We start from the raw sequence: 26,412 nt of genomic DNA, 5'->3' as shown, positions 1-26,412 counted from the left end.
TAGGATTAACTCCGATACCTCGAGTGACATGCGATAGCATCACAAGAAGAGACAATCGAGAATCCCGCTGTACACGACGAAATGTTGTCGTGCAAGCGGTGAATCGTGAATGTGATCATGGAGAGGTCATGGCGGGTCTCAGAACCTCGACCGTTTATCAGTCACATTAGAGGACCAGCCAAGAGAGGGAGATGTGAGGTGCCCTATAGACTTTGATACAGGACATTTCGCAGAAAGGAATTGATACTGTGTAACACAGCCAGCCCTATCCGACAGACGGAACATCATCATCATGACCACCTGGGCATCGTCAACGACAGCACGTACGGTCCCAAACGTTGAGAAAACCCGCAGTCGTACCCGAATTTCCACCCAGCGGTCGAGATTCTAGCCCCCATGTCCACTCTCTGCCGTCGATGGTGTCGTAGATGTGATAGAGATACAGTTCATGGTCTTCCAACTACACATCACTCTATGTCGTCCCGAGATCTTTTTACTGCTAGATTGATCGGGAGAGCGTGCACGTGTGTTGGCGCGCTTCCACGATCCCGCGATCGACGATGGCGGCTTGCAGGACCGCGTAATCCGCAACCATGATTTCCCACCGTCGGGCGATGGGAAAACACCTCTGCCCGATCAATTGAATGACTTGACGTACGCATTTATTAGTCACGGGCAAAGAAATCAGCACCAGCACAAGCAGAGAACCAGCAAAACAGCGCACTGTTCCATGTTTGAAGAGAATTCCGCCATGGTGCACATTGATGGACAAGAGCCGCCGTTGTAAGGATCTCCATGTGTCTCAAATGCTCATTTAACCCAAATACAACCGTTCCTCTTCGTCACACACTGTATGAGCAGATGCACAAATCCTCAGCTGAAACACAAACTCGCACACACCTCTGGATCTCGTTTTGCCTCTCGCCGTTTCATGGTGAGAGAGAGAGAAACCCATGTCTCACCTTTCTGCTCATCATCTATCCATTCCCAGCCGTCCTGGTTTCTGTGCTTGATCACGAAACATGCTGCCATGAACACACACGTGGGCAATGATGCATATGAACATTGATTCATGGTTTTTTTTCACAGTATCGATATCCACCATGTTCCGTAGTAGAGATTGAATCGTCTCTCGCACTTCTTCCCGATCGATCAGAGGTTAGATAAAAGAGCATGAAACCGGCACCACTGGAGAATTCCGTATCTCGATTCCGCTTTGATGAATAGACTATCGCCTAGCCTTGCGGGTTTCTGCTTGTTCTTTCCTATACAGTATCATATCGTCGGGGACAACCACACCAGTGACGATTCTCGCGATGGAATCCTACAAAAGTACGACGGCATAATAATCCTCATGATACTCCTTCCGACAGCCTAATACACGTTCACTCCACCCATGCAACTCATCGAATATACGTACGCGTATGTCGACTATCATCAATCCCATGCATGTGTTGTGACAATACTCATCGCCGTCACCACCATCCATGCACTGCCCAAGGTCGGCGCAGCACGGCCAAGGTGCCTCACCGATGATGGGTGGACTGGGCCAATTTTCCCCCCGAGCCGCACGCGCCCGGGCGGGTTTTGTTGGGTGTCCAAGCCTCGCCGCCACGTGTGTGGACATATATAGGGCTGGCTGGGCTTATTACCTACCTAGGTAGGTAATTTCGCTGGAATGTATTCTATAGTTTCGCACATCCGCACGAGCAGACAGACAAAAGAAGTACCATTGGTGCCACAGAATGAGGCTTAGCATGATTCACATGACGAAATTCTCCCTGGACGTCAACGGGAATCATGCGTTTGAGATGGCGATGATGACTTGATAGCATACTAGAAGTGTTGCGGCGGGTGTCCGCTGCGGCCAGCAGGCCAACGAAGCCGGTTGCATCGCACAGCTCGAAAAGGTTTCGCAATTGCTCAGCAGTGCATCATGGCTCCGCTCTCTCGACTGCCTAGGCGCTTCGGTTGCTTTCATCGCCCAGCACGTGTGACTGCCAGCAAGTGAACCTTACCCGACAGGAGCATCCAAGCCCAGATCACGACGACGAGCGCAATATCCAAGAAGCTGAACACAAGACTCCCACCGAACACGATAGAGTGATACTTCCACGCGTCGTCCGGCGTGATTCCGATCCTCGAAACCGCCACTGCCCACGAGAGTACCCAGCAGAGGTTATTCACCAGAGACTGGTAGAGGTACCGAAGCGGTCCGGTAGCGAGAAGAATGGTCGCGAGTTGCGTTGAGACCGCGTAGAAGATGTAGCACCAATCGATCGTGCGCCACATCCTCTCCGTCACGACCGAGACTTCCTCCGAGCTGGAGATGTAGTGTGCGAAACGACGTGCGCCGTAGAATGACAGGAAGAGCGCGACGGGCACCTCGAAGGCTAATGCGATCAAGCATGATTGCAGAGCCGGAGAGACGATGTTGTAGATTTGCCGCTTGGAGGCCGTCGGACGACGGTTGTCCATGCCGACGCTGTTGCGGAATGCTCCCCAGCGGTGGCCGACGAATGTCAATGCCGTGGCTTCCAATGCTTGGATCGGGACTATTATCAATCCCCACCGGATCGTGTTGAAAACCGACCAAGCCGTGGTGTAGACCAGACCCACGGCCACCACGCCAGAACCCAGCCATAGGTAGAGGGCATTCCTGATCGCCGACTCCAGCAAAGTGAAGACTCCAGGTCGAATGAGGATTGTTCAACGAAGGCCGAACCGACTGCCGACACTCCTCCATTCCAGCAGCACCTCCCGAACCCTTCCAGAGAGTCGTCCAGCAGAAATATCCCAAACCCGCCCCCGCCGCCACCAATCCACACACAAGCTGCGTCACCGCCTGGGCATTCACACTCGGCGTGACACCCCGGATAAGCCACTTCGAGACTAGCAACAAATCCAACACGACGTTCACCCCGAACTTCACCGTGCCGATCACCAACGGCACATCCGGCTGATCCAATGCTCTGCGCCGCGATCAGCGTGAAAGCCAGTTGTCGGCGGGAGCGGAGCGTCCGGTTCGCGGCGTCGCCGATGACGCTCCATGCTGCCCGCGGCAGGCCCTCGTTGAGCACCTCGGCCACGATCCCGATGTAGCTGTAGACGTCCGTCGTCGCGAGCATGCGGGCGTGGAGCTGCGACACCCAGAATTTGCTTAGGGTGGAGTAGAGGGCGGGGAGGAGGAAGGTGGTGAGGTTGATGAGGAGGGCTGTGGCGTAGTTCTTGCAGCTGAGGGGTTTGGTGGTGGTGGTGGTGGTGGTGGTGGTTGTGGCGATGTTGTTGGGATCGCGGGAAGGGGAGGTCGAGTTGGTCGGTGGTGGTGGTGGTGGTGGAGCTGGGTCGTTGCGGGTGACTGTCGTGCTGCTTGTTGGGTCGTTCGATAACAATCGATCCATTGCAATAGAAAGGGCTATGAGCTATCCCGTCAAGTCTTGTCAGTTGGTTCTGTCGGGTGTTTCGAGAAAATAAATTGGATCATCAAAGGTTTAAACATGCGAGCGAAATCACCGACAGAAAGAAATCGCCCTCGAGGAAGGTGAACGAGCGGGTTTGGTTTCTTGGTGTGAGAAATCGGAGCAACGCCCGCTGTTAACGAACGCCATTCACTTGTTATGTAACATATCCCGCATCTCGTTCGATCCATGACTTTCTATCTCGCCTTTCACTGCTTCCACGGTATTTTCACAAGCACACTTGAAGGAATTTCCACACTTCGATTTAAGCGCATCTCGATGCGGCGAACCGGTCTGTTATCATAAGCAGAGAGAGTTGTATTAATTCTCCACTTGCGTACCCATCTGTCATCGGTCATGTTGCCTTTCAATTTTGATGGAGAGGAATTTCTGTGGTCTCGGAATTGTTGTTCAACGCTTTTGGGATATGTGTTGTGAACCTATTCCCATTTCGATCGGATAATACTATAGCAATTTTCTAAAAGACTGCTGGCTACGGCTATCGATCGAGAGATGCAGGTGACAATTTCTCGCTCCCAAATCACTGAAACAATCGTAGCAACCTACTCCCGCTTCGTTTGCCCTTGCGCTCGCCATCCACATTCAAGTTTGCGGTCCGGTCGTGGCTGAACGAAGCCGAATACCCTTCGCCGTTCCCCAGATTATGCACAGGTAACATCACTTGCCTATCAGAACTCTGGACACTATGAGGCGGTCTGGCACCGTCCGGGATGATTTTGGAGGGTTGGCGAACGCCCTGCGTCCTGCCGAGTCCTTCTTTGCGATTCTCGTTCGTGGTCGTAGGAGTAAAAGGTCGCTCGAATGTCGAGGCGAGTAGTCGTAGGGCCGACTTCTTGCCTTTTGACATAGTGCTGTTCGGCTCAAAGTCCGCCGGGAGGAACGCGTCGGGTGTCGTGTGAAAGCTGACTAGAGCTGGACGGTCGGGGGTCGCTTTCACTTGCAGACTGTGAGTTTGTCGACTTGCTTCGTCGGCACGACAGGACGGGGACTCGTCCTTACGCCAGGATCCTATGCTCGTGTAGCTCACAGATCGCTTTGAAGATGAGAAATTGCTTGTGATACTTGCCATGCTGAATTTGCGCATGACGTGATTGGCCGAGGCACGGAATGGATCTGTCTTCCGAGTGAGGCCAGGATATGGCAGGAGGTCTCTGCTCCACACGTCTACCAATACCTTCTCAAGGCGATGTCGATCTGAACGTCTTGGTGCGAGCGTCTGTGTACGGCTCGGTACAGCTGACGAATGTGATCTCAGGAGTCGCAGAGAGCTTTGTGACGAAGTTTCAACCGTCTCGCTGTAAGTCTGTGTGTTCGTGATGATAACATGGTGCTGATCACTTCTGTTGCTTCGCGTACTTGCATGGCGTAGTGAACTATAACGTTGAAGTCCTTTCTCTTCGTTGATTTCTTCGATACTTTTGATATCTTCCATGAGCGGCGACTGGAGTTCAAGTATATTTGCCCTTCCGCGAGCGACAGCACTCACAGCGTGATCAATCCCCGAAACAATATGCGCGCGCCATGCCGAAGCTTCAGCCGCCGAGCACGCAACCTGTATCAACTCGTAGTGACGATTGTCTCGTTCAAACGTTAATTTCCAGGAATGCGGCGCGTGATGGCATTGCAGACCGATGACGCTGCTGCAGTCTTGCATGGTGAGAGATGCGAGAGGAATTCCTGCTATGATGCTGTATCGACTTGATTCGTTATCGTTGATTGTGGCTAGTAGTAGAGTTGTCTCGAACAGGATGCATATCATGTAGAAGCCTTGTATTTCCACCTGGCCGCGATATGCCACAAATAGACAACCGCATAGTTGCACCTCTCCGAGCAGGCGGAGGTAGACAGATCGTGGCAGCTGATCAGAGAAGTTAAGACGTTCCCCAACACGCCAGGTCGCCTCCAAGGCTTTCGTACGCGCTGGGTGTTGTCTCGCATCATTGACGTGTCGACAAACCAGACCGATCTGGTCTCGGACGCTCTCCATCGTACCATGAGAACTTGGATCATCGCAGGCAGGCGTGAGCTTGCATAGCTCGCTAAATGATAGCTCGTATCTCGGAACGCGTTGAATAGGCTTTTCAGATGTTAGTGTTAAACTTTTCAATGTAGGCGGAGATTATAGCTTACCTTGATCAGCAGATCCTTGATCATCATAGCCTTCTTGCTATGCCAATCCCAGCTTTTTGAAGGTATCACATGAGCGGCGAGAATTTCGATCGCTTGATCGAATTCGGTCCAAGTGGCAAGAGTTTGCTTGAGCTCGTCAAGGTCGCGTTGCAGCGCTTCATAACCGGCGCCGTACTGCCTGTATATTTCGAATCGATGTAACTAACGAATTTGTCAACCACAAATATGAATGGGGCTTTCACCTTTCTCACCTGTCGTAAGAATGTCTCGGCGACTTTGGCTGCTATTTGCGGACTACATTGAAGCAAAGGGTGGTCTTCTTCCGTGGAACGAGCGATGTTCAGTGAGCGACGTCCCTGGCGGATGACTTCCCGCATATGCTTCGCAGGTCGCGACCGTGTAGGGACCACATCGATGCTATGCCATCGATTGTGTGAAGTTGAGAAAGACGCGTTCGTCTTAGCAGTACTCTGGTCGTATTCTGCGAACGGCACAACGGCATGTAATTCGCCAAGGATATCATTGTGAAGTCTTAGGAGCTCACTGATTGTCTTCTGTGCTGTGTGTCGAACATAGCTTGCCGAAGTCGTTTGATTGACGAGTATGGTGAAATATGCCTGCGCAGTCACATCAGTCATCATTGTGAATGATAACAGGTGCGAACAAGTACTCACGTCTGAAAGTGCTTTCAAATCTGCAACGTAACTTTCTTCAGTCCTGATCAGCTCCTCGATCTTTTCACGTCTTTTGCGACCACGCTGTCTCGCTAGCACATCCGTTGCACTGATCGCTCCATCGATGGACGTCCGAAGATCTCGATCTGGACTCATGAAACTACGATCTGGACTCTTGAAGCCACGATCAAAGCCAAGATGAGCGCCACGACCACGGCGTGAGATCGCGGCAATGCTTACGCTTGCCAACGTGACTGTCGCAGACTTGACTGCCGTAACGAAAGCCAGCGACGAGCTGTCCGAATGGGATGCTCCATGATGCGAACGTCCTGGAATCATTTCCTTCTCCGGCACGACGTCGAAATCATCCAGTGTCCATCTGTCCTTCCGCGGAGCAAGGGCTTCCGGCTGGTGAGCTTTCCTTCGTCTCAATGTGCTGACCCACCTTCGAAACGCTTGCGGTTCTGCTTCCTCCTTGTCTGATGTTGGGCTTGGAGGATCTTGCCCATCCTGGTCCACTTCGTATGTGCGAGGTTCCTGAAGATCACTCACATTCTCAGAGTCGTCTATTTCGAATGGTAAACGTAGAGATCGGCTAGAATCTGTTGTTGGGATGCTTTGCAATGCAACAGCATCTGCTTGCTCAAAGTCTCTAGCATGGAAGTGAGATGGCTTGCCAGGAAACGACTTGATCTTCGCATTATCCAGACACAATGCGGATCCTGAAGCTTCGAGCCAATCGCGAGAGGTCGAGCGAGAGCTAGTCGAACCATTCTATGGTAGCGAAAGCAGCGGCGATTGTCTAGACGAAATCGAGCCAGTCGAAATGCATCGTAATTTGTTTTGATGTACCGTACGGTCAGATCCAAGGCTAACAGTCGAGGAGCACGACTTGCCATGTTCATCGCTGATCCACAGGGAGGGCGAATCGTGAGAGACAGGGTGTAGTATGCAGGTCATGACTGTCGTATGTGCACGGATTTGGCGTGCTGGCATGTAAATTTATCCAATATCATGCTGATGTCGATACTGGCGACCAGATTTTGACAATTCTGTTGCCATGGAAAGATCGTCGACGGCATCATAAGCCGAGCTCGTCATTGCGCTTTGCGAACACCGGGCAACCTTGAGGCTCTGATCATTGTTGGTGCCATCGCTCCGGCCTATTGTTGAAATTGGAAGTGTCGTTGCAGGCTTGCGTTCTTCTTTATCTTTGAGACGCATTTTGCAAGTGCTTGCCACGTGTGCTGGCGCGTAATTGTCGCCCGATGTTTCCCGGCGAGTCGAGTGCCGGTTGCTACCATTGCATGCCCACACATATCGATCCAGTGGCCGTAACGATGCGGCACCGACGCGGCTAAATCCGCAAGGAAGTTGTGTTGAAGAGGCTTCAACTATGGCTGCCCTTCCGGTTTGACAAGCAAGAGATATTTTGTTCAGCGGCTGCAGGTGCTCCGCATCCTGGATTATGGCAAATTCAATGACAACAACACGACATTTTGGGAGACGGAATGCAGGAGTTTGATAGATGTTCACTTCTCGCAGACTGATAGGCAACCCTACCACAAGCCCAACATATTGGATAGGGTTGCCTTGGCTTGTACATTACTCCAATTCACTTCGACAACCAGACAGCACTCACGTATACACACCCTTGCACAAAATCAAGATTGAGCTCCAAGGCTGTGAAAGAGACTCTGGATAAGTCGCGATGACAACACCAGTCTCTACGAAGAGACGGCGTCTCATGGACGCGTCCACACAGCTCAGGAAGCCGTTTGTGTCTCCAATGCGCGTGCCACGACTCGAAGATGATTCCAAACAGGCTCGGGATCTCAAAGTGGAACCTTTCGATCAGATCTCTACTCCAATCTCTGCCAACGAAAGTGCCCCAAAGATACTGGGCGGGAGTGACACGCCTCTCCGTCACAAATCAACTTCAGGTAATGAGTTTCGTGAGCCAAGTCGTGAACAGTCTATCAATAAGCGACGCTCCTTTCCTTTGTCATCTCAACAAAATAATGCTGAGGATCTTGCTATACAACGAGCCACCTCCTCGCTCGAGGCGCGGTCAAGGCAAGTGCAGAAGAATCTCGATACGCTCCGACAGGCCAAGCAGATTTCAACATCAACGCAAGACGCCGAGTTGGAAGAATTGATCGATAAGTGGCGCTCGGCATCGCAAGCTGTCGCCGAAGAGCTATTTGGAACCGTCAAAGAACGAGTCTGTCGAATGGGCGGAGTAGCAGCCTGGCGCGAGACCGAGAAGCGCAAACATAATCGACATCTTGACTTCGCCCAGCAGGAACCGCCCGATGAAGCCGACGACGATGCTGATTGCGAGTTTGACTCTCAAGGCGAGGAGCTTCCTGAAGATGAACAGGAGTATCGTAAGAAGCTGAAGCGTCAGGCTCGACAGGAAATGATGGAGGCTGCGGATGTGGACGAGACTCCACTTGAGCCCGATCCCAATGACGCCAAGCCGAAGGTATGGCAGGAGGATGGCGCTGAAGACGATGTGAGTATCGACGATCACAACACTGGGATTATTGATAATAGAGTCACGGCCGCTGCGTGCTGACACATACAGACCTTTACGATGGATATGATGCTGCGATCTCTTAACATTGAGTTGCATGTCATCGGCTACGATAAATACTTCCAAAAATGGGTGAATGGATGAGGTCCTAAAACGCGATCATTGTCCTCCGAGCCAAGTTATTTGATCGAAGTTTGTATTGACACGATTGATGAGCCTCGTACGATATCTCATCATTGACGGTATGCTTGATGATAACAGAATTGGTGGAACGCGGTTTCAGCTGAACTGTGAAGCTTCAGCGCCAAGGCCAGAATTTGAGTTCCGCTTTCTGAAGTATATAGCTTTGTCTATCCGCATCTAGATACCCTCTCGATCGCTACAAACATTATGCATTTCGCAAATTAAACGTCAGAAACTGAAGCTCTACAAACATGCCATCCAAAGGTGCACTACAGAAAGCTTGAAGATCTGTACAAGAATATCAGCATGGTGTGAACTCTGGAGCCTTTTGCTTGACTGCTCCGTCTCCGCATAGTGTCACACCCTCAATCATAAACAAGTATGGCTTCCAATCAAAATGAGCCTCAGGGCGGATTCCTGTTGTCGCCTCCAGCGTCTTCGATCGCATCTTCACTTCGATCTCATCGTCAGACACTACCATTTCCACGCGACATGCCCCTCCGCGCAGGAGGCAGCAAGGAAAGCACATTTATCCGATTCGTCGATCAGAAGATGCTGCACATTCAACGGCGGTTCGCCAAACGCACAACTCCTGCTTCGGCGTTCCTCTCGGAGATGGACCGCGACAAGGGCGACTCTTGGGGCGACGTGAAAGGATACTCGTCTATGAAGGAAGCCTTTGCCGAGCTCGAGGAGCTCGTGAATATTGTCTGGATTAGTGGGACGCCTGGTTTGCAGATCCCGTATCTGATTACAATTGCTGTCCAGGTGCATAATATTATTCAAGCTATGCCGCCATCACACCCCAAAAGCCTCTTTCATATCCTCGAAAAGCTTGATCACGCATTCACATCGCTCTTGCAGGGTCGGGATAGTGAGACTGGTCAAAGTCTGCCTGGTCTCGCGGATGGTAGAACGGTCAACGGGACTGAGAAGGTGAGGATCAGAAGCTTGGTAGAACGGACGCGGGTCAGCGTGGTTGAAGCCTTTAAGCGTGGTGATTTTGAGAGCAATGGAGCAGAGATGACTGATGCAGAGACCGATGACGATGATTTGAACATGGATGGCGATGCCTCAAATGAGGATGATCTTATCATCGAAGGCGCTGAAGATTTTGTTGACGAGGAGGAGGCGACTATAGACATGCAGATTGCTCGTGTCTACGATCGGACTATTGTTGAATTGGGCGATAGTTTGGAGGAACCAAGTATTGGCATCATCACGGAAGGACGTCGCTGTTGAAGAACATGAACTTTGACTGGAATGCAGCAAGAGAATGCATGATGATAACATAACACAGCTCAACGCGTGAGATGTATTTCCGAAGGTTTCATGCCGCCATGATTAAGGGTAGGAATCAAAGCACGCTCAGAAGTGAATGGCCACAGCTCTTAACGACGGCAGTCAGCCGCCACGACAAATTCACTCCGCTGTTTGTACAAGCTTTGGAATGTTTGCATCACATGCTGGGCTTCACGGGCGCCGATTGTGTGGGACTGCTTTCACTGGCCACGACTCAACGATCAGCAGCCGTTTCGCTCCTCCTCAATCCTGTCACCACTCGCTCCAATCTACCAGGTCTGGAACTCTTCATTTCCACAAGTTCCACGGGCGGTGCAAATCACCACAATGCCTGTATATCACTCAGTCGGAATCAAGGCCACACTTTCTACCACTTCGCTGCAGCAAAGCCTGGAGAAGCAATTCATAACAACCGCCGTTGCCACTCACAATGGAAAGAATGCATCTCCCAGTGGAAGGCTAGCAATGTGGCGAGACCTCCAGGAACGGCCAATCGACATCAATTGTCATCGTAACGGAGTGATGCATTTCATTGGACCGGACGGGGACATGCCCTTTTTCATGGTAGAAGCTGCAGAGGACCTTCACGCCACCGACCTTGCAAGCCGTCCAGCAACGGCTCCCTTCGACGCAAAACAAAGCCGACGGTCTCTGGTCATCGATTTGGCGACCCCAAAAGACACGCTTCGCAGATCACGCACGTTCAACGACTCCTCTAAGGATTTCGGTGTTTCTGGAGGTGCGAATAGCACAAGGGAAAACGTTCTCGAAAAAACACCTGCTGTGGGACCGCGCTTGAGAGAGACTAGTATCAACGCATTGACACAATCATCGAATTCGGAACAGAAAGAGTCAATTGCATCCAAAGAATCTGCTTTGCTCCTCCGAGTGGATATCCAAGAGAAAGGCAGTTCTCCGAAATGGCCTCGCGCACTGGATAATCACATGCTACCTCACCTGAAGGTAGAAGTCTTCTTGCACGGAGAACTTGCTGATGTTGTCTTCCTGAACAAGTCCAGAAACGCTGTGCAGCTTCACGAAGATATGCTTGTGTTCTATGGCACCCGAGCCGCACGCCAACTTGAGAAGCCATGGATATACCGTGGTAATCACTCAATCAAAGGGGCGGATATGACAGCCGCACAGCGCTGGTCTACCTATCAAAAAGCCCTCAGTACGGAGGCAAGGCTACGAGGGACCAACATCCATGGTTCACCTCCGCCGAGTGCTGAATTCCTCCAGGCTTTATCTATGCTTGACTTACCCAACCATTTGCAAAGGCACGCAAACTTGAGCGTAATTGATGTGGTCATCACCACCGGCATAGGGTTCAAATACGGGTACGTACGAATGCGACTCCTGGAAAGATTCGCCAACTCTCACTGATACTTGGCTGGGACAGAATGGACGGTGGATTCGTCGCTCAGCCACTGAGGATGCTGGATCGTCGCTATGCAGTTCGGACAGACCCGTCACTGAGAAAAGGGACGAGGACCGCGACGGACGACTTGTCAAGCGTGGAAGATGCCGCGAACGATCACGACTTGGGCGCCTCTCAAATTTTCTCTAGCCGGCGTGATGTGCCGGCAAAAACAGCAGATAATAAGTCAAATTCGCACTTGGCACCTCGCACCAAGAAACAATCGAACACTGGGCAACAGCGTCGCGGAAGCGCGCCCGCAGGCGTTTGGCCTGAAAACTCACAGAAAACGTCTATCGAGAATGAACCGATGGCGCGGCTCAGACCTTTGAGGAATAACAATGAGGAGTCTAAAGATGTCAACCAGAAAGAGGTTTTGACCCCACTGATCGAAGAGAAACTCAAATCGAGATCAGTAGCTAAGGCCCCTCGACTCACGAGTGAAGCCACCGGCGCGTCCACACCGACAAAGCAGGCGCAAGATAATATTAAATCGATGGCTAGAGACCCGCCGTTCATCAGTCAAGGAACAGCTCAGCCATCTACCACTAGAACTCGTAGAGACTCTGCAATCAGTAAATCTGCCACACCACGACTCGGAGTAGTACCTCTCCCGACGCCAGTAACGCCTTCACCCTTTGACCCGAGTTCCAACAGTCAGCTGTCGACTGTCAGACCTGATACGACGAAGTCTGCCCAAGAAGTTAATTCAGTCAGCACCGGGGAAAAGAAAATGATGACACCTCTCGGACCGACACGCAGGCCCTATAAGAGACGGACCAAGCCACAAGACGCCCCCGACGAAGAATTCCAACCACCTTCGAACCGTAGCACTAGTGTCGCATCCTCCAATCGAAGACGCAGCAGCGGCGTCCGAAGCATTAGTTGTCTTTCGGATCACCACGCAGGCAATGACAACAACGAAACATACCCAGGATGTTCTGTCGGCTATTCCTCTCCAGGTCGCTTGCGAGAAGCAGGCAGAGCACGACCCGGTGAATTTGAGGAGACCCAGCTCGTCGTGGGAATAAGGTTCATTGTTCTGTGAAGTTCAGTATCCTGACCTGAAACACACCAAGAACATCACGGATCACGATCGCGGCCAACAGTGCCTGTCATTGCAGTCAAATGCTTTCATTGGGGACATCAGTCTTCCCTTTCAACTATGCATATCCTATCCCAATCACAGTTCAAGATTGATGCTTCTTGACGTTCTCCCAAAGCTGCGCATCCTGCTCCACTTTGACTTCAGTGCTGGTGTCCAGCTCATTGAAGCGGCGGAGATCCATGTCCTTGGCCAACAACGGGATGACATAGGGGTCGAAAGTCTTCCAGTAAGGATTCTCCAGATGGTATCTATTTCGGAATGGATTCCATAAGAAACCGCGCTCTCCGATACGCTCACAATGGGGGTTGATCCACGGGAAAGGGAACTCACTTCTGACTGCTCTCATGCGCATATCGCTCGACGATGGTGAAAGCCCGCGGGTCTTTGTGATCTTGCATTACGAACCTATATTCCATGAGCACCCGACGAACCATGTCTTTAGTGATAAGTCCCTTTCGGATATCCTCCTCCACGCACTTCGCATGGATGTGGTGTCTTCGATTCGGAGGTACATGGAGTTCCTTACCAGCCTAGACATTCCTTATCATTGCTGTACACTTGACTAGCCTCCTGCAGCTTCGCGGAAAGTTTCTTGATGGCTTCGGCGTCGTCGATGGCGTAGAGGTGGACGACTAGCGTGTAGGCGGGCATGATTGTTTGTTTTTCGTCGTGTGCTTCTCGGACAAATGCTGTTTTTGTTTGTGGAAAATGTGGTTTTGGGGAATTCTTCGTTGTTGTGTGCGCGTGGAATTTGTTGATCGCTTGATGAGATGACGCTGATGTCGAACGGAGGGACGAACGGATGTGGTTTGTAGATGACGTTGTGTCTGCGATGCTCGTGTGCGCATGGGGAGAGCTCTGCATAGCTTCGACCTCCCACCTTTTCCGCTGTTGGAGCGACTCCTTCGATTGGAAATGTACTCTTGGCGAGGTTTTAGTCTTCACATATGTATGTAGTCAAGCTCTTGTTTTTTCGAAACAATGTATTGCATTTCATAGTGCTAGTGAATGAGCGCGGTCACCACGATGGATAAACTGATCGATTATCACATTCTCGGGAAGTTGTACCTCTATTTCTTGACAGAGCGAGCAAGTGAGAGAGCGAGAAAGGTTCGGCGTATTAAATAGTATTCATATTGTATCTTCGAAATTAAAAGAGGATATTAAGATCATACATACGGGTGTTCGTTTTGAGTCCTACTTCCGCGCTGTGAATGGATTCGAGAGGCTTGCCCAAACGTCACCATCACCTTAAAAAACAGAGATCTCGCTCGCTCGAACAAGAGAAATCGCAATAGATGTACCCAGCATGGGACTCGGGAGACCAGGGAAGGGAATGGAAAGGTAAAAAATGAGAAGACCCGTCCTTCAGCAAACCACACACAGCCACCTCCCATCGGCCTCCCCTTCGGCCTCCAGTTCCAACACCCTCTCTTCAATCCTCGCGACGCCCTTTTCAAAGTCCGCGACGCCAACCTCCACATCCTCGACTTTACTCCTTAACTCATTAATTTCATACCGAAGTCTCGCGGCCAAAGTCTCCGTCTCCTGGACTCCTCCATCGAGTTGTTCATGACCTTCTCGGAGGGCGGCGGCGGTTTGTTCGCGGAGAGTCGCGAGGTGTTGTTCTAGTGGCTGGTGAAGGGAGAGGAGCGTTTCTTGGTCCTGGGATGCTTGAGAGAGGATGGATTGGAGGGCAGTGAGTTGCGATTGAGTCCAGGGGTGGGTGCAGGTGGAGAGGGAAGTGATTTGGGTGGATAGGGCGCTGGTGTGGAGGAGGAGGGACTCTTGGGCGGCGAGGAGGTCTCGGTAATTGGGAGATGTTGACGTCAGGTCTTCGGACGGTTCCTGGAGCGGTGTCCAGGTTAGGACGCTGTCTTCAGCCAGGCTGAAGCTTAGGTGTCGTGGCATTTTGTCGCTGAGGACGGAGAGGGGGATTGGGTTGCGGGTTTCAGAGAGGGAAGTGGAGCGATGGAGGAGATTGTGCGTGGTAGAGGCGGCGTTAGGAAGACTGAGTGGAAGCGGCTCGGAGTTGTCGTTGTCGTTGTAGACAGACCCGGCGACGGAGGGCTCGGCGGTGGCGGATCCTGAGCGTATAGCGGTGCTGGGGACGTACAGCTGGGATGAAGCCCTTGTTCCGGAGTGCACATCAGATCGCTTGGCAGGGAAATCGAACTGAGGCAACGTATCGCGGGAATGTTTCGACAGTGTCGTTCTTTGATGGATCTGATGATCGATTGAGAATCGTCTGCCTTCTCCGTCTTGCATCGAGATGGGACTCTGTTCGAATGCCAGGTCTGATGGACGCCAGTCGATCGGGCGAATATCAGGGCTGCTGGGCCCCGTATTTGTGCCTGCTGCTGATTCATGGCCCTTTCGATATGAGCTAGTATAGTCTAGGTCACCAGCGGAGGTGTGGAGAGACATATCTGTAGATGGCTTTGAGCGATGACCACGCAGTCCGACAGCGCCTTTCACTTTTCCGAGGCCGCTCTTTGCCTCGTGGCGAAGGGCCGATGCTCGTTTCAGCACTGTCGCCTTGATGCCTTCATCGCTACTGTCATCAGCTCGATCGGCCGGAGTTAGATCATCCTGGGGATCAATCTGACGCTCGTCGTCGTCCTTCATCTCCGATAGCCCGTCAACGGTGCTTTTACGACCAGACGCCCACGTGAACCCCCCGTGTTCATCGTGTTTAAAGACTAGACTTCTCCTCGGTGCAGAGGGCTCACGAGCATCGTTGAGGGCTCTTTCGGATCTGTCGTTTCCTCTTGGCTTTTTGATGGCCTTGCCTTCCCAAAGCCATCTGCAGCGCTCTCCGAATATTAAATGCACAAATCGGTCAATATCGACAGTTTCAATGTCTGCAATGCCAGCTCTGTCTCGGTGCGCGATAGCATCGAGCATCAACTCTCCACCTTTGCTGCTCAGTTCGGCTACAGTAGATTTGACTACGCGCGAGACAGCCCATCGCTCTTTATTTGCAGCCTTCTGGGTGAGTTTATGGAGGACGTCCAGAGTATGATGGTCCAGTCGCCGTGTGCGAGGAATTCGTTGCTGTTTTTGGAACACGCTTATTCCACGCTTCATCGCATCCACATCGAATGGATCTTTCGCAACAGGTGCACCGACCGAGTGAAGCCGGTTTCTCGCGCCCATGAAAAGACCAAGAAGACCCGCAACGGTCGAGGGTCCGAGGATGCCATCATGCGGTTCGAAGTCATAAAAGTCCGAGCCGATGTCAATCCACCAATCTCCGATAGCTTGCTCCGTGACATCGCAGAGAAGCCCATCGGCGTAGTCGATCTCTAATTTTGCGAACATCATCAAAGCGCTTTGACAAAGCTTGACTAGTTCAATCACCGAGTGATAAATGTCAATCTTCTCGCTCGTCTTGTACAGATGGAGGTATTTGGCCATAGTAGCTGGCGCAGGTTGTGCCAAGGTCAGACCACTCCTTCCCGAACAGCCTAATCGTTTCAGATTTTCGTTGACAAAATAATCGAATCGGTGTTTGCGAAGGTCGCCGTCGGGTACCGGTATGACGGTCAGAGAAGAAGGAAAGCTGGAAAGATTGGTCACCATGATGACGCCTAAAGCGGTATCTTTCCTCCTGGCATGATATTGGTTGAGGGCCTTGAAATAAACACGTAGTCGTGGTGACCATGATGACTCATCGGTCGGTACGCTGAGAACTCCCACGACTACGACATGAGAAGCATCACCTGTGTAAGTCGTAATGACAAAAGTAGGATGGATACGCGAAGTGGTCCATTGCTCAACAAGGTAGCATTCGTAACCGCGAAGTTCTTGTCGTCGCTCCAATACTGTCGTCGAAGCATCTTGTTCCAGATAGCGAAAGGCGATTGGATCAGTCAGGACAAAGCGTTGATACGAGTCTGAATTTGATGCAGGGCTTTGCAATTCATTACTGGATATCGGCTCTACCTGCGGTGGAGGTGTGCGAAGCCGCTTTTTCGTCGGCGATCCATTTGATCGTGTTATGTTGGATTTGGAGCCTGAAAGATCTCGCTTCTGCCGTGTCATGGATGAATAGCTGGCCATGGTGGTGGGTCTATCTCCTACCAAGCCTTCACCTCACAGTGTGATCTTCAGCCTTGACATGGTAGAATCGTCCCTTCCGATGCGACGTCTCGATATTATATGATGTGGGCCGGCGCATCATACGAGATCCAGGTCGCCTTGAATGAATTGGATGTCCGAAAGACAGCTCTCCGAAGATGCTCACAGCGGGCTCTTCGTCATCTCCTGGAACGCGAAATCAAGCAGGGCATATATTGGTACTCCAAAGAAAGTAGATGCCCAACTGGGTAAAGGGATCTTGGTTTCGTATATATGCAGGTATGATGTACTGCATGCAATGTACTGTTTGATGAATGGCTGTCGGGCTTCCTAGTCCGGCGTCGCGGCTTCTCCGCGCTTGCGCTCACCCACGACCAACGACGGGACGGACTGATAGAGGACCAACAATTGCGCCCGATCGTCTCTCCACCTGCAGCATCACCGCTGGATATGGACGATCGCGTTACCACGTGATCGTTGCGATAACTAGCTCAAAGCGCTCTGCAGTTGATTGATGTCTCGACATCATAACTGTTGCGTTCATTGACCAGACTTCGTTGTTGGCGAAGGCCTCGATCTGTGGAGACTCTCGATCACACTCCCGCCTGAGACACTTCCACCGCCTTATGCGAACTTACTAGATCGCATGACATCCAACTCATCTAGTCATTCAACACAACATGTGCTTGCCTTCTTGGCTACGCTCTCAGTTGTCCACCTGCCGTGACGAAGGAGACTGAACCATAATCGATAGGCTCGAGAAAGAACCACCCACATCCGGACTTGACCTCACCACCGTCATCTCAATTTCGAACTTTGGTCTCGTGACCTTTCTCACAATGGACAGCATTCAGCGAGCTCATAACCAACAAGAGACGAAGAGCAACTTATCCAACGCCATAGCTGATGCGCAAAAACTCATCGACATTCTTCAAAGCGCCCGTGACAATGCCGCCGCAAAGCCAGCTACAGCAGCGCTGGAGGTAGCCAAGGCACGGAGGCCTGTCGAGCAGACATTTGAAAGATTAGATGGTGATCTCAAGGATGTCAACAAAGGATTGAATGGTTATCAGAAGGCGTTAAAGGACAAATTCCGAACGAATGCCTTACCTACGGCAGTCAACGATGCACTCGCGCGCCAACCAAACCTTATCAACCGAGCTATTGCGATGCACCTACTACGAGAGGGCAACTTCGATATCGCTAAAACCTTTGTCCGGGAGGTGACTCAAGGCCAAGGGTCGAATAAGGGGGCCGATGCATTGCAAGATGATGTCGGTAGGAGCTGGATTGAAGATCTAGCTGAAGCTGACGGCGCGATGTCATACGACGATGAGGAGCCAAGCGGCGTCATCGGACCGGGTGGATTGCAGAAGAAGTTCTCAGAGATGTATCATATCCTGTTTGCACTTCGGAACCAACACAATCTCGAGCCAGCAATCGAATGGGCCCGCAAACATAGCGCGAAACTGGAAAGTCGAGGCTCAAACCTGGAATTCGAGCTCAGTAGGCTCAAGTTTGTGGAGTTGTACACCTCGGATGCCACTATGCCAGACCAAACCTTGGCCGGTCCTCTACGTGCGCTGGAGTACGCGCGCAAGATGTTCCCCGCTCTCAGCACGCGATATTCGCGGGAGACGTCAGGGCTTCTCGGCTCTTTAGCATTCTATTCCGGACTCGAATCTTCCCCCTACAGCAGTACCTTCCACAATGAATTCTCCTACGAAGAGGCAAGTGCCTCATTCACCCGAGAATTCTGCGGTATGCTGGGACTCAGCTCGCACTCGCCTCTCTACACCGCTGTCACCGCAGGTGGCATTGCTCTTCCGCGACTGGAAAAAGTGGAGAGGGTTATGGCTCAACATCGAGGTCAATGGACGAGTGTCAACGAATTACCCGTCGAGACTCCCCTGCCGCCGGGGTTCCAATTCCACAGTGTCTTTGTCTGTCCGGTGTCCAAGGAACAGGCGACCGATGCCAATCCGCCGATGATGCTGCCTTGCGGGCATGTGATTGCCAAAGAAAGCCTCGAAGCTCACAGCCGAGGAAAACCGTGAGTGCAGTAATCTATCTTGCCCAAACCGTGAATCCGTGCTGACATGTTGCAGGAAAATGAAATGTCCCTATTGTCCTAACGAGTGTGCACCAAAGGATTGCAAGAGAGTGTACATTTGAGAGACCAACCAGCGCCGCGGCTATGTTTCTACCACATCGTACTCATTTCTCAAGAGAACTTTTGCATCCGCCAGGCTTGCGAGCATGTCTGGTATCTGTTGCAAATCACGTGGCTATATGAGCGATGCTGTCGCAACCGGTATGTTGTGGACATGACGAAGATAGCCTGTCTTTCTCCTCCATCGTCGCGTTGAGCGATCTGCTGGAATTTTATCAATACTATTTGTATTGCCCTCGATGTGAAAAACTTTCGATCATAGGGGCAGACAGGAGACCTTTTTCTGCATGTGACAGTGTCCTTCTGGATGTCCAACGAGAACACGAAATGAGACCTGCTTCGCGATCTGTTTCATACGATTGATCAAGATAGTTGTCAAAAAAGGATCTGCCACTCCCTGTAGCAAAAACCACCAAATGAAGCTCGCAGGAGACATCCAGGAAAGCTATCTCTATGCCGTTCTGTGTGGTCCTTGCTAATCTGGCCAAGAAGATCCCGAGGTCCGGTCGAAGGGATTAGTCAGCAGCTGGGAATGCTCTCACAAGTTGCAGTATGTCGTCATCGTTGGTGGAGCGCGGAACACCGCAGCCAAGCTTAGCACTGTGATGAGCTTCCTCTAGCTCGCGGTCGTCTACATCACAACTTTTCCGCGCACTCATTGGCAATCAACCTCCATTGAATTTGTCGCGTCACAGACGAATTCTACTACTTCACAATGTTCGCAACTCGCATTGTCCGGCCGGCGACGCAATTCTCCGGCGTGAGTATCTAACTTGACGCTGACTGATGCAGGACTGTTTGCTGACATCTCTGCTTCTCAGCATGTTCGCCGTTACGCGACCGAGTCGACCACCAAATCCGGTGGCAGCAACACTCTCCTCTACGGCGCTCTCGGTGCTGCGGCCATTGGAGGAGGCTACTACGCCTTCGCGGGCACCAAGGATCCCGTCGCCGTCGCCAAAGACACCGCTGCGTCCGTGAAGAGCGGCGCCGCGGTCCCCAGCGCATCCGCAGAGAAGGTTTTCCGTGGCGGAGGTACGTTATAGCCGAATGAAGGACGAAGAAGGCAGCATAATAACAATCGATACGATAGACCAGGGCTTCATCAGCTTGGCATTGGACAGCGTCGAGAACATCAACCACAACACCAAGAAGTTCCGCTTCAAGTTTGAGGACCCGGAGGCTGTCAGCGGTCTCAATGTTGCGAGTGCCATCTTGACCAAGTACAAGGGCCCCGAGATGCAGAAGCCGGCAATTCGACCTTACACCCCTACCAGTGACGAGGGTATGTGGATTCGAGAAGGCTAGCATATGTGGAGACTTGGATATTCAACTGACCAATATCCAGATGAGAAGGGATTCATCGACCTGGTCGTGAAGAAGTACCCCGACGGCCCGATGTCGACACACTTCCACGACATGGAGCCCGGCCAACGTCTCGACTTCAAGGGACCCATCACCAAATACCAATGGGAGACCAACAAGCACAACCACATCGCCCTGATCGCCGGAGGAACCGGCATCACACCCATGTACCAGCTCGCGCGCCAAATCTTCAAGAACCCCGACGACAAGACCAAGGTCACGCTCGTCTTCGGCAACATCACGGAGGAGGACATCCTGCTCAAGCGCGAATTCGAGGACCTCGAGCAGAAGTTCCCGCAGCGCTTCCGCGCCTTCTACGTCCTCGACCAGCCGCCGGAGAAGTGGCAGCAGGGCAAGGGCCACATCACCAAGGACCTCCTGAAGACCGTCATCCCCGGCCCGAAGGAGGAGAACGTCAAGATCTTCGTCTGCGGGCCCCCGGGCCTGTACAAGGCCATCTCCGGAGGCAAGAAGAGCCCCGCGGATCAGGGCGAGCTGGCGGGGTACCTCCAGGAGCTGGGATACAGCAAGGACCAGGTGTTCAAGTTTTAGAACGCGATTCGACCCTGAGATCTCGGGATGATTGGCGAATACTTAGATGGCGCGCGAGATACACACACACACACACACACACATGTCTGTAGCAATAAATTCATAGAAGTCTGCTCGCTTGTCCGTTTTTTGTCCGTTTCTCTTTTCGCCTGAATTCTTTCACCCGCGGTCCTGCACAATCCCTCATCTTATGAAGATGAACGGGGGCCATCCATCAACTACCGCACTCGTGACCCACCTACCCACCCACCTACCTCCCACGCCGACTCCCGCCCCGTCTCCACAGGACGCCGCAACAAACGCCATCGATCGGGACGATTCGCGTCCAGCAGCGCACGTGCGGGTCCTTCCAAAAAGAAAACGCGCGTGGGTTTGTGTAAGAAGAAGAGGAAACGCGTCGGGGGATTCCGCAGCACGGGAGGAAAACGAGGCGAACGAGGAAAACGAGGAATGACCGGATAGGAGGAGCGCGCGCAGGGCGGAATCCCTTTGTTCTCCTGTTGCCTTGCGGCTCTGGATTTCTGGATGGAAAAAACCATGGATGTTGTTTTCGGTTGTTGTTGTTGTTATCTCTCTTCGCGGAGAACGAAGGCCAAAGGGGGAATCGATGATGTTTTTAGTTGATTGGACGGAGAATGGAGCAGGAAGAAGAAGGGGACGAAGGAGAAGATGGAGAAGAAGGAGGAGGAGGAGGCGTCGTCATCGACGAACATAACATACGTTTTTAATTCGAAATCGCTGATGGTGGATATGCTAATTGATAGAAGAAAGAGAAAAAAAAGAGACAACAGATGAGAGAGCCAGAGAGAGAGAGAGAGAGAGAGAGAGAGAGAGAGAGAGAGATGTAACGAGAAACGAGGCAGCCGAGAAACCACAGCGTGAGGAAATCCCGCGTTTGCTCGTGAGACGACAGAGAGAGGAAGGAATAAAGGAAATTTAGAGAGAGAGAGAGAGAGAGGGAGGAATCGTTCCCATACCATCATCATCATCATCGTGACATCCACCCCGTTCACCCCGCCGACAAAAAAACCACCACCGTGCATTCATTCCTGCGCCCTCATTCCAGACAATCCTGTTCATTGGACCGTGTTCGTTCTTCACAGCCACTTCGCAGACACACTCGACGAGAAATCCATCCGAAGCAAGGGGGGGTGGGCGAAGGAAGAAGTCCCAGCCATGCGCCCTATATTTTTATGCTTTCGTTGTTGTTCTTGGGATGACGAAACCCCCATGTGTTTGATCTTCATCCCATGTCGAGGACTTTCCGCAAGCCCTCCTCGTCCAGCACGTTCACGACGGGCGGTCGCGGCGGGGTCTTCGTCTCGACGGGGAAGAACGGGATGGGGCCGGATTGGTTGACGCCGAAGGAGCGGAGCCTCGAGGGCGCGGGCAGAGGCGCCGGTTTGGGCGTGAGTTGGGGGTCGGTGGCTGAGGGCGATGCGTGGACGTCATCGTCGGTGTTGTTGTTGTTGCTGCTGCTGACGATGCTGCTGCTGGTCGTGCTGGCGGCCACGGAGGATATGCTCGGGGAGCGGGCGGTTGATGTGGTCGTTGTTGTCGATGATGATGGGGGAGGTTCGACGGCGGGGGTGGGGGTCGCGCCCCATTTCCCGAAGACCCAGCCGATGCGGTTCCCGAGACCGCTGCCGCTTCCCGAGGAGGAGGATGCGTTGTTGTTGGTGGAGGAGGATGAGGAGGACGAGGAGGCTTTGTTCGGATGTAAGCGGTCGGCGGCCATGCCGCTGAGGAGACTGTGTGTGGAAGCGTATGAGGACGACGATGAGGAGAGGATGGCCGGGCGGGCGGCGTGGGCGGTGGCGTCGCTGAGGACGGCCTGGGTGGTGAAAGATCGGGAGGCGGAGTTGTAGGGCGCGAGGAGTTGGGAGGGACGGGGTTTGAGGGTGCTCGTGCTGTTGGCGGGGAGATGGATGTCCATGCCGGAGACGGAGAGGAGGGAGTCGTGGGAGTTGACGCGGCGGAGGCGTCGGTTGCGGCGTTCGTAGGCGCGGTCGAGTTCGTCGGAGAGGGAAGGGACGGCGTGTTGGTCATTGGAACTGGGGGTTTCGTCCTCGGCGGATGGGTGATGTGACTCGTCCCAGGAGAGATCTTCCTCCTCGGGGATGGGCCTCTCTTGGTTCATACGTAGATCGAGACCTTCGAGGTGCTCGAAACCGACGTCCATGATCGCATCCAACGAGGAGCGGCTCCGATGCCCCGAAGGCCGGCTCCGGTGCTGAAAGGAACTGATCGATGAACGTTTGGAATGGATGGGGAACATCATCGGAGAGGCGGGTTCCTCGGTACCGGGGGTGGTGGGTCGCGAAGAGTCTAGACCTGCATCGCTGAACACGTTGTCGAAGATGGACGATGTGCGATTCGTCGAGCCGGGGGAGCTGGGACCAGAAAAGGCACGCATCGCGTGATAGTTCTCGGGTAAGCTCGCGGCTGTGGAGGAGAGGATGGCGGCATGTGACGAGGGGACACTGTACGAGATCGAAGATCGCGGTGTGCTGATTCCTGACGTTGGGGGAGTGAAGTGACCGGACATGAGTGCGCCATATCGTTTCTTCTTCGGACGGCGGATCACAGCAGGTTGTTTGGGAGCAGAAGGCGCGTGGTAATGATGGTGCACATGTAATTCTTGAGCATTGGCCCGTTTCATCTCGTCGTTGAGATCCGTCCGGATGGCTTCAGGCTGTGGCCGTACTACGGAAGGAGTGATCGGCGCAGAGACCTGCTGATCGGTGAGTTGTCGACGAAGGGCTTCCACTTGTAAATTCGAGTTGTCCAGCATCTCGCGCAATTCCAGGACGCCACTCTGTAGGGCTGTGTTGTCTTGCAGTAAATCGCGAACGAAGTGTGACACGACATTGGTTCCTTGAGTGGCATTCTCTGCGGTCTTGACCGCGGCCGCACCTTTCAACCGAGCAGCTGACGAGTCGAGTTCCCTCTCCACGGCGTGCCTGCGTTCCATCCGCGCCACGACCTCCGCGTGCCGATCTCGCTCCTCCTTCGCTTCCAGCTCGATCGCTTCGATCTGTCGTGAAATGTCGGCCAAAGTCCTCTCCGATTGCTGCCATCTTCGCAACGCGGCCTTCTCCGACTGTTCCCGATCGGTGAGGGTCGATTGCCAGCGGGCTTGATCCCGTTCAAAGTCGGCGATCTGCGATTCCAGCTTCGCAGTCCTCGCGGCGAGGTGGGCCAACCGGTGGATCTCTTGTTGGCTGGACTGCAAAGTAGCCTGCAGGTTGGTGACCTGATTGTCCGAATCGATGATGGCGTCATTGAGGGACTCCAATTGGTCGAGCAATCCCCGGTTCTCGCGGACGACATCGGCGTTGAGCTTCTCCAGGCCCAGCTTGTCCTTCTCCAAGGTTTCGATCTTCATGGCGAGGTTGGACCGGTCTTGCTCCGAGTCCTTGACGTAAGCTTCGTGCCGGGTCAGCAGCGCCTGAAGGGCCACAGTCAGCGACGGGGTATACTCGGGCGTGTCGGCGACAGATGGGATCATGATGCGATGCAGGTGAAGCTAGTAGAGACAAGAGGCAAGGCGATGTGCCAGGTGAAGCTAGGATGGACGAGAAACAAGCAAGCAAGACAAGCGAAAGAGTCCAGAAGACACAAGCGTCCGCGCAGGCACCATGATGTGAGAGAATGCGGCAATGGAGCACACGAGCAGATGCTTATGAGTCCCTGGGATGGATGTTTTGAGGTTGCGCATAGCGATCAACGGCGATGCATATTTCCCTTTTTCTTCCCTATCCGATTTACCAACGGCGGGGAGGGGAAGCAAGAGGAAAGGAAAAAAACATGAGAAAGACGTACCTGGCCGAGCTTGCCGGCCTCGCAAACATCACGCGCGAGGGCGTTGAGGGTGGTTTGATTGTGAGCGAGATATGCGCAGGCTTGGTTTCCGCAGCAGCAGGATAATAGAGACGATGGCGGATGATCCGCCGCGGCCGTTGAGAGAGGATGTCGTTGTCGTTGTCGTTGTTGTTGTTGCGCACTTTCGCCGAGACGTTGGCCCTCATCGACGAGGGAATCGAGAAAGGCGTGGATTGGGTCGGGAACGGGCTCACGCTCCGTCATCGCTACCAGGAACGTGTGTCGTCGGCATGCTCTCCACGCGGCGGGCGTGTGCGCTGGGTGTCAGGGTCAGAGGAATGGTGAAACGGAACAATCAATTGTCGTTGTCGGATGGCCAGGATGGGGCCAAGAGATGTGCACGACGGTCCAGGCACAATCTCCGCTCCGCTCCGCCGTCTGTGATGTTACTGTAGGCCTCTAAAAGTGGCGGGTTTTCCTGCTTCGGAGTTTGGTGGTCTTTTCCTGACGCGTCCAGGTGGGATGATGATATGGGATCGGGGAGGAGAAACCGCGACCGGGCGGAGAAACAGCGGCCAGGAACAACAGCGCGCAGAGATGTGTATGGATATATATATATATGTGTATGTATATATATGCGCGTGTGTATGGTTAATGGTGTTGTAATCTCAGAGATCAGAGGGAGTTGGAACTTGCTGTAGGTGGAGAGTTGATGTTGTGATGGCGGTGGTGGTGATAAACCTAGGCGGTGATTAATGGTGTCTAACAACCAAGAGCGTGGTGGCTCAGTGCAGTCCACCTGGGCAGTCCGTGGGTGACGCACAGTTGTGGTCGGAGTTCGCGCGGCGGGCGGTCAATCAAGCGGGCACGGGCGGGCGCAATCTTCCTTCAATTTATTTATTATCATTGTTATGATTGTGAGTGCTGGGCGATAGTAACGATAATATCCTGGAATCACACCGAGTACCCAGGTGGGGCACTCCCATATAAAATTCTTTACAGTGCAATCCATTCCCGATGTCAGGTGTGTCTACTGCTACTGGACATGATCTCGTCTCTTTGGTGTCATTGTTGTTGTTTGTTTGTTTTGATGACGCCTGCTCGACTGCCGCTGTGGCTGGGGAAGAGGAGAAGAGGAGGAGTGGGTGGGTGAGTGAGTGAGTGAGTGAGTGAGTGAGTGAGTGAGTGCCATGTTCACCATCATCATCATAATCCTCCGAATGACGAGATGATCGCCTACAATAACAGCAGCAACAACAACAACAATCCCGGCCAGAAACAGGACTAGAGGGTAGGTAAGGTAGACCTGCAGCAAGCAACCCGTCCACCCGTCGTCCTGCACCTGCACCTCTCCCTCTCCCTCCTGCACAATCCCGCCCATCATGCAGCAGTAGTGTACTTGTTTCCTGTCTATGCAGCAGTAGTGCAGGTATAACTAGGTACAGGCTCCCATCTCGACCAAGATCAGACGAATCCACCGTGAAGGGGACCCTCGCACGTGCAAGTCCTGCTCTGCGACGAGCACCCGACTCACTGCAAACCTAAGTACTGTACTGTACTGTACGTACAATACACGACA

General features: G+C 52.8%; 13 protein-coding genes across 13 annotated transcripts; 6 read left to right on the top strand and 7 right to left on the bottom strand.

Moving 5' to 3' along the window:
- The first annotated feature begins 678 nt into the window (after positions 1 to 678).
- K489DRAFT_88112 (uncharacterized protein) lies at positions 679 to 1,106 on the top strand. The gene has a single exon (XM_033609002.1). It carries the CDS (start codon positions 796 to 798, stop codon positions 1,051 to 1,053), a length of 258 nt encoding a protein of 85 aa, XP_033455710.1. The 5' UTR covers positions 679 to 795; the 3' UTR covers positions 1,054 to 1,106.
- Positions 1,107 to 1,977: 871 nt separating this feature from the next.
- Positions 1,978 to 3,665, bottom strand: K489DRAFT_434885 (uncharacterized protein; the record flags this gene model as incomplete). The annotated part of the gene is made up of 2 exons (XM_033608577.1): positions 2,933 to 3,665; positions 1,978 to 2,687 (listed from the first exon to the last, which is right to left on the bottom strand). Exons 1-2 carry the CDS (start codon positions 3,399 to 3,401, stop codon positions 1,978 to 1,980), a joined length of 1,179 nt encoding a protein of 392 aa, XP_033455709.1. The 5' UTR covers positions 3,402 to 3,665.
- A 193-nt stretch (positions 3,666 to 3,858) lies between these two features.
- On the bottom strand, positions 3,859 to 7,182 carry K489DRAFT_434884 (Dbl homology domain-containing protein; the record flags this gene model as incomplete). Its single annotated transcript, XM_033608576.1, has 5 exons — positions 3,859 to 5,556; positions 5,610 to 5,810; positions 5,861 to 6,226; positions 6,284 to 7,043; positions 7,136 to 7,182. The coding sequence occupies 5 exons, from the start codon at positions 7,180 to 7,182 to the stop codon at positions 4,000 to 4,002; spliced, it is 2,931 nt and encodes a 976-aa protein (XP_033455708.1). The 3' UTR covers positions 3,859 to 3,999.
- A 750-nt stretch (positions 7,183 to 7,932) lies between these two features.
- K489DRAFT_384582 (uncharacterized protein) lies at positions 7,933 to 8,947 on the top strand. The gene has a single exon (XM_033605894.1). The coding sequence runs from the start codon at positions 7,995 to 7,997 to the stop codon at positions 8,862 to 8,864; it is 870 nt and encodes a 289-aa protein (XP_033455707.1). The 5' UTR covers positions 7,933 to 7,994; the 3' UTR covers positions 8,865 to 8,947.
- Positions 8,948 to 9,479: 532 nt separating this feature from the next.
- Positions 9,480 to 10,232, top strand: K489DRAFT_306532 (uncharacterized protein; the record flags this gene model as incomplete). The annotated part of the gene is made up of 1 exon (XM_033600569.1): positions 9,480 to 10,232. A coding segment is annotated over one exon (753 nt), but the record flags the coding sequence as incomplete, so codon positions are not given.
- Positions 10,233 to 10,634: 402 nt separating this feature from the next.
- K489DRAFT_413493 (uncharacterized protein) lies at positions 10,635 to 12,775 on the top strand (the record flags this gene model as incomplete). Its single annotated transcript, XM_033608046.1, has 2 exons — positions 10,635 to 11,647; positions 11,710 to 12,775. 2 exons carry the CDS (start codon positions 10,635 to 10,637, stop codon positions 12,773 to 12,775), a joined length of 2,079 nt encoding a protein of 692 aa, XP_033455705.1.
- Positions 12,751 to 13,659, bottom strand: K489DRAFT_345890 (uncharacterized protein). Its single transcript, XM_033602335.1, has 3 exons — positions 13,362 to 13,659; positions 13,166 to 13,240; positions 12,751 to 13,083 (listed from the first exon to the last, which is right to left on the bottom strand). The coding sequence occupies exons 1-3, from the start codon at positions 13,484 to 13,486 to the stop codon at positions 12,918 to 12,920; spliced, it is 366 nt and encodes a 121-aa protein (XP_033455704.1). The 5' UTR covers positions 13,487 to 13,659; the 3' UTR covers positions 12,751 to 12,917.
- A 288-nt stretch (positions 13,660 to 13,947) lies between these two features.
- K489DRAFT_384580 (uncharacterized protein) lies at positions 13,948 to 17,239 on the bottom strand. Its single transcript, XM_033605893.1, has one exon. The coding sequence runs from the start codon at positions 16,898 to 16,900 to the stop codon at positions 14,204 to 14,206; it is 2,697 nt and encodes an 898-aa protein (XP_033455703.1). The 5' UTR covers positions 16,901 to 17,239; the 3' UTR covers positions 13,948 to 14,203.
- A 518-nt stretch (positions 17,240 to 17,757) lies between these two features.
- Positions 17,758 to 19,093, top strand: K489DRAFT_327252 (uncharacterized protein; the record flags this gene model as incomplete). Its single annotated transcript, XM_033601973.1, has 3 exons — positions 17,758 to 18,192; positions 18,295 to 18,971; positions 19,027 to 19,093. 3 exons carry the CDS (start codon positions 17,758 to 17,760, stop codon positions 19,091 to 19,093), a joined length of 1,179 nt encoding a protein of 392 aa, XP_033455702.1.
- A 713-nt stretch (positions 19,094 to 19,806) lies between these two features.
- On the top strand, positions 19,807 to 21,008 carry K489DRAFT_327097 (ferredoxin reductase-like protein; the record flags this gene model as incomplete). The annotated part of the gene is made up of 4 exons (XM_033601959.1): positions 19,807 to 19,851; positions 19,913 to 20,126; positions 20,185 to 20,376; positions 20,440 to 21,008. 4 exons carry the CDS (start codon positions 19,807 to 19,809, stop codon positions 21,006 to 21,008), a joined length of 1,020 nt encoding a protein of 339 aa, XP_033455701.1.
- A 246-nt stretch (positions 21,009 to 21,254) lies between these two features.
- On the bottom strand, positions 21,255 to 22,151 carry K489DRAFT_87971 (uncharacterized protein). The gene has a single exon (XM_033609001.1). The coding sequence runs from the start codon at positions 22,049 to 22,051 to the stop codon at positions 21,575 to 21,577; it is 477 nt and encodes a 158-aa protein (XP_033455700.1). The 5' UTR covers positions 22,052 to 22,151; the 3' UTR covers positions 21,255 to 21,574.
- K489DRAFT_384577 (uncharacterized protein) lies at positions 21,810 to 25,580 on the bottom strand. Its single transcript, XM_033605892.1, has 2 exons — positions 24,834 to 25,580; positions 21,810 to 24,459 (listed from the first exon to the last, which is right to left on the bottom strand). The coding sequence occupies exons 1-2, from the start codon at positions 25,095 to 25,097 to the stop codon at positions 22,252 to 22,254; spliced, it is 2,472 nt and encodes an 823-aa protein (XP_033455699.1). The 5' UTR covers positions 25,098 to 25,580; the 3' UTR covers positions 21,810 to 22,251.
- Positions 25,581 to 25,867: 287 nt separating this feature from the next.
- On the bottom strand, positions 25,868 to 26,386 carry K489DRAFT_384576 (uncharacterized protein; the record flags this gene model as incomplete). Its single annotated transcript, XM_033605891.1, has 1 exon — positions 25,868 to 26,386. Exon 1 carries the CDS (start codon positions 26,212 to 26,214, stop codon positions 25,870 to 25,872), a length of 345 nt encoding a protein of 114 aa, XP_033455698.1. The 5' UTR covers positions 26,215 to 26,386.
- Between the last annotated feature and the right edge of the window lie 26 nt (positions 26,387 to 26,412).

Source organism: Dissoconium aciculare (genome assembly GCF_010015565.1).
Source record: "Dissoconium aciculare CBS 342.82 unplaced genomic scaffold K489scaffold_16, whole genome shotgun sequence".
NCBI lineage: Eukaryota > Fungi > Ascomycota > Dothideomycetes > Mycosphaerellales > Dissoconiaceae > Dissoconium > Dissoconium aciculare.
The sequence above is the reverse complement of the archived record's forward strand: the minus strand, read 5'-3'. Positions and strand labels throughout refer to the sequence as shown.

Coding starts and splice junctions, on each gene's coding strand:
- K489DRAFT_88112 (XM_033609002.1), top strand. CDS start 796: ATGTGTCTCAAATGCTCATTTAACCCAAATACAACCGTTCCTCTTCGT.
- K489DRAFT_345890 (XM_033602335.1), bottom strand. CDS start 13,486: ATGCCCGCCTACACGCTAGTCGTCCACCTCTACGCCATCGACGACGCC. Junction 13,241..13,361: donor GATAAGGAATGTCTAGGCTG/GTAAGGAACTCC, acceptor CATGGAATATAG/GTTCGTAATGCAAGATCACA. Junction 13,084..13,165: donor GCGCATGAGAGCAGTCAGAA/GTGAGTTCCCTT, acceptor ATTCCGAAATAG/ATACCATCTGGAGAATCCTT.
- K489DRAFT_87971 (XM_033609001.1), bottom strand. CDS start 22,051: ATGCACGGTGGTGGTTTTTTTGTCGGCGGGGTGAACGGGGTGGATGTC.
- K489DRAFT_384580 (XM_033605893.1), bottom strand. CDS start 16,900: ATGGCCAGCTATTCATCCATGACACGGCAGAAGCGAGATCTTTCAGGC.
- K489DRAFT_384577 (XM_033605892.1), bottom strand. CDS start 25,097: ATGACGGAGCGTGAGCCCGTTCCCGACCCAATCCACGCCTTTCTCGAT. Junction 24,460..24,833: donor AGGCCGGCAAGCTCGGCCAG/GTACGTCTTTCT, acceptor GTGGCCCTTCAG/GCGCTGCTGACCCGGCACGA.
- K489DRAFT_384582 (XM_033605894.1), top strand. CDS start 7,995: ATGACAACACCAGTCTCTACGAAGAGACGGCGTCTCATGGACGCGTCC.